This window comes from Heterodontus francisci, chromosome 28, assembly GCF_036365525.1.
Source record: "Heterodontus francisci isolate sHetFra1 chromosome 28, sHetFra1.hap1, whole genome shotgun sequence".
Classification (NCBI taxonomy): Eukaryota; Metazoa; Chordata; class Chondrichthyes; order Heterodontiformes; family Heterodontidae; genus Heterodontus; species Heterodontus francisci.
The window spans coordinates 19,987,078-19,992,102 of NC_090398.1; the positions used below are offsets into that span (position 1 = coordinate 19,987,078).

Consider the following 5,025-nt stretch of genomic DNA (forward strand, 5'->3'; position numbering starts at 1 on the left):
TCGTTTGTGAGGAGGACTCGAAGAGGATGCAAAGAGTGATAGACAGGTTAAGTGGGTGGGCAACGTGGGGGCAGATGAAGTATAATGTAGGGAAGGGTGAGGTTATTCACTTTGGTAAGAAAAAGAAAAGATGATTTCTTTTTAAGTGAGAAACTTCTAAATGTTGATGTTCAGATGGACGTGGATGTACTCGTACAAGGATCACAGAAAAAATAGCATGCAGGAACAGCAAGCAATTAGGAAGGCAAATGGTATGTTGGCCTTTGCTGCAACCCAATAACAAGGAAGTCTTGCTACAATTGTACAAGGCTTTGGGGAGACGACAGCGAAAGCAATTTGCACAGTTTTGGTCTCCATATCTAAGGGAAAATGTACTTGCCTTGGAAGCAGTGCAGCGATGATTCACTAGATTAGTTCCTGGGATGAGTGAGTTGTCCTATGATGAGAGGCTGAGAAAATTGGGCCTTTACTCTCTGCAGTTTGCAAGAATGAGAGGCGATCTCTTTGAAACAAATCAGAATCCGAAGGGATTTGTGAGGGATTCCTGCCTAGGGAAACCAGAACATGTCGGGGCACATTCTCAGGATAAGAGGTTAGGCTTAGGACTGTGATAAAGGGAAATGTCCACAGTCAATGGATTCTGAATCATTGGAATTGTGTACTCCAGAGGATTATGGATGGGCTACATTGAATGAATATATTTAAGACTGAGATGGACACATTTTTAGCCTTTCGAGGAATAGGACTATAGGAAGCGGGCCTGAAAGTGGAGTTAAGTTGGAAGATCAGCCATGTTCTTTAGTTCTTATGTAAGTGTAGGGAACCATTAGTAGTGAAGGAGTGCTGTTACCGCCATTACAATTATAGGTGATCACAAGTACCAGAGGAATATTGTTTTATCTCACATAACTGTAGGGCTAGCACCAGTGGCCAACTCTAGAGTAAACAAAGGGAATCACAACCAGTATCAGAAAAGGGTTGTTATCTCCAGTGTAAGTGTGCTGAAACACGAGTATTGGAGAAGGATGATCACATCTCCTGTAAGTGTAGGTGCCACTAGTACAGAGGAAGTTGGGCACATTTACTGTAATCATAGGTACCGTTAGTATCAGAGGAACCTGGTCACCTCTGGAGTAAGTAATGACATTACCACTATTCCAGGGCCAGCCTGCTCACCTATAGGATAATTGAAGGGTACCAATAGTACCCGAGGAATATGGCCACTTCCACTGTGAATGTGGTGCAACTGCAGCAAGGATAAGTATGCAGACCTCTGTGTACATGTACTAGTCCCACTAGTCACAAGAAACAAAAATCACCTGTATTACTGCAGGACTATTTTCATCACAAATATTGCAGGATTTCTTCTGCTGCCTGATGCGCAGGTGTTGAATCATTAGGTTAGAGTCAAGGACAGCGTCAGAACACTTCAGTCTCACTGTGCTGCATTGGCTGGTCCTATGGGAACAGGATCCATATTAATTCCACTTGTAAATAATGTTTTAATTTAGTGTTTTTAAAACTGACGTAGTGTTAACCTTTCCCCTAATTCTGAATTGTTAGAAAAAACAACTTACTGAGTCTGTTTGTTAAATGACTATAACCAATGCTAATTGTGATCAAAGCTGATTGACTCCTTGGAGGATTAATGTCTGTATAAATATAGGTTCCTCGCTTAAGCTCAGATGTGTGCCAGACTTTCAGATCCTACAGCATTCATCCATTCTCACATAAAATGGGGAAACCAGCTATTCTGTTGATGAAAGACATTTACTACCCGATTGTCGCAACTGTGGGTGTCCTTGGTGAGCCATTATAAAGTATTTGTTCGTAATCTGTGTTGAATATCTCCCTATTTCCCGCATGTCGAATAAGATAACGTGTTTCCCCGATGTCAGCATTACACAGTCAGCGGTTACCAGAAAAAAACTTGTGAACCGGGTATCCACACTTTCTCTATTTCCCTTAATCTGATAGCTGTACTGATGTGAAAATGTTCTTTGAAGGTCCTACCCAAAGAATCAAGTATCACCCTTGCAGAGTGAGCGCTACAGCAGCTCATTAAAATATATGAGCAGGTTTCCCAGGAAATGGCTCCACGGTTAAACTTATATAATCACACTGAATGGAGTAAAATGCTGTCAAGAGATGTTGAGATTTATTTTTCAAACAGCCACTAAAATATTATTTATCTCGTCCCACTTTCTTACAGTGAACTTGGTGACAATTATGATTCTGTCCCGAAGAAACTGTGGCCTTTCCAAATGTATTTCTGTTTATATGGTGGCCATGGCAACAGCAGATCTCCTGGTTCTGATCATCAACGTGATATTGTATCATATTTTCAACTATCAATTTCCACTTTCATTCCTGTCTTACACTCCCGTGTGTAGGATTATTCTATACATGACAACTATCAACTTTGATTTGTCTGTTTGGTTCACAGTCTCTTTCACATTTGACCGTTTTGTAGCTGTCTGCTTCCAGAAGTTTAAAACAAGATATTGCACAGAAAGAACTGCAGGTGTGGTTATAACAGTGTTCTGTTTATTGAGTTTTTTGAAGAATATTCTCTTTTTATTTGCATACGAACCTCAGCAAATAATTAACAAGGTGCAGTGGGGCTGTCGGGCAAGCGTGGAATTTTTTTCCTCACCACTCGGTACAGCGTGGGTCTGGTTTCACAGCGTCTGGCTCGTTTGGCTTCCTTTTACTTTAATTGTCTTATTTAATTGTTCATCCATTGGACGTATTTTAGTGGCCAATAGAACCCGCAGGAAACTCTGGGGTAACAGGAGTGAGAATCGCAGTGATTCAGAAATGGAGAACCGCAGGAAATCCATTATTTTATTGTTCACTGTTTCGGGCTGTTTTATACTGTTGTGGTTGACAGTTGCCGTGAGTTTCGTGGCGACCAGACTGCCAAAGACCAATAATTACCGTGGTGATCGCACAGCCCCTGGATATATCGCCTATGAAACCGGAACTTGCCTTAAGTTTTTGAGCTGTATTCAAAACCCATGTATTTATGTAGCGACCCAGAGAAAATTCAGAGAAGAGCTGAAGAATGGGCTGAAATCTCTTTGGGCATTAATTTTGAGATTCGTTGTAAAATGCGGATAAAATTAAAGACAGCTTGTTCACATCTGAAGCTCAATTTCAAATTATTTCCTTTTGTGCAAGGTCTTTTCGGTAATGTGAAAAATACATAAGCTCTTTTGCGCACTGCTCTTCCATTTTGTAGCACGTTTGGTGGCTGCATTACATTCGTTCTTTATCCTTCGTTCATTGAGTAAACATAATTTATTCTTGTAAATTCAGCACATTTCAAATTAACGTTTCAAAGATGGTAATGATGTGTTTCAGTAGTGGTGTCGTGCATGTGTATAAGAGAGGGAACCGCCTTATTTTCGAGATACTGGGATCGGGTACACAAGTTAAATTCATCAGGAAGGCTTCACTTGGTTTGGGACGAAAGATCCTGCGATCATCGATAGTGGTAACAGTCTGGGAAGATTGATGTGATTATTGCAAATGTGGGTCTCATGATCAGACGCCATTCCTCATTGACAAATGGAACCATGATCTTGTCACATGATAAGTTTTCAAATGGAAGAAACTGTCAGAACTCGACACTGATCATCTTCAAACCCTCACTAGATACAGGTGAGGTACCGGAGCATTGGAGGTCTGTGAGTGTTGTACCATTGGGTAATAAGGGTACGAGGGATAGGATAAATAATTATAGGCTGGTCAGCCTGACCTCGATGGTGGGTAAATTATTAGAATCAATTCTGGGGCGCAGGATAAACTGCCACTTAGAAAGGCACAGATTAATCAAGGATAGGCAGCATGGATTTGTTAAGGGAATGTCGTGTCTTAGTAACTTGATTGAGCTTTTTGATGAAATAACAGGGAAGGTTGATAAGGGTAGTGCTTGGATGTGGTCTACATGGATTTTAGTAAGGCACTTGACAAGGTCCCACATGGCAGACTGGTCAGAAAAATGAAAGCACCTGGGATACAGCGGAATGTGGCAAGTTGGATCCAAAATTGGCTCAGTGACAGGAAACAAAGGGTAGTGGTCAATGGAGATGTTTGCGAATGGAAAGCTGTTTCCAGTGGCATTGCACATGGCTCAGTGTTGGGTCCCTTGCTGTTTGTGGTAGATATTAATGATTTGGACTTAAATGTAGGAGGCATGATTGGGAAACTTGCAGATGTCACAAAAATTGGCCGTGTAGTTGATAGTGAAGAGGATAGCTGTAGACTCCAGAATGATATCAATGGTTTGGCTGAGTGAACCCAAAAGTGGAAAATGGAATTCAATCCAGAGAAGTGTGGGACTAATGCATTTGGGGAGGGCAAACAAAACAAGGGAATACACAAAACTGGGAGAATATTGAGAGGGGTAGAAGAAGTGTGAGACCTTAGTGTGCATGTCCACCCTACAGATCCCTGAAGGTGGCAGGACAGGTAGATAGAGAGATGAATAAGACATATGGAATGCTTTCCTTTATTGGCCGAGGTATAGAATACAAAAGCAGAGATGTAATGCTGCAATAAAGACACAAAATGCTGTAAATACTCAGCAGGTGTCTGTGGAGAGAGAAGCAGAATTAACACTTTGGGTTAGTGACCTTTCATCAGAAGTGGCAGAGCCAGAAATGTAATAGGTTTTAAGCAAATGAAGCGGGGGTGAGGCAAAAGATGACAAAAGAGAAGGTGTTGATAGGACAAAGTCACAGAGAATAACCGATCAGAAGGTCATGGAGCAATAACAAATGGTATGTTAATGGTGTGGTGAAAGAAAAGCTCAACCTTCCATGACTGCGCTTCTGATACGTCTTCCCTTTTCCTCAACCGAGGATTCCCCCAACCCCACATCCCCACTGTGGTTGACAGGGCCCTCAACCGGGTCCAGCCCGTTTCCCACACCTCTAGCCTCACCCCTTCCCCTCCCTCCCAGAACCGTGACAGGGTTCCACTTGTCCTCGCTTTCCATGCCACCAGCCTTTGCCACTG

General features: G+C 42.1%; 1 protein-coding gene across 1 annotated transcript; it reads left to right on the plus strand.

Moving 5' to 3' along the window:
- The first annotated feature begins 1,735 nt into the window (after positions 1-1,735).
- Positions 1,736-3,123, plus strand: LOC137345122 (probable G-protein coupled receptor 139). The gene is made up of 2 exons (XM_068008591.1): positions 1,736-1,805; positions 2,213-3,123. The coding sequence occupies exons 1-2, from the start codon at positions 1,736-1,738 to the stop codon at positions 3,121-3,123; spliced, it is 981 nt and encodes a 326-aa protein (XP_067864692.1).
- Positions 3,124-5,025: the final 1,902 nt, after the last annotated feature.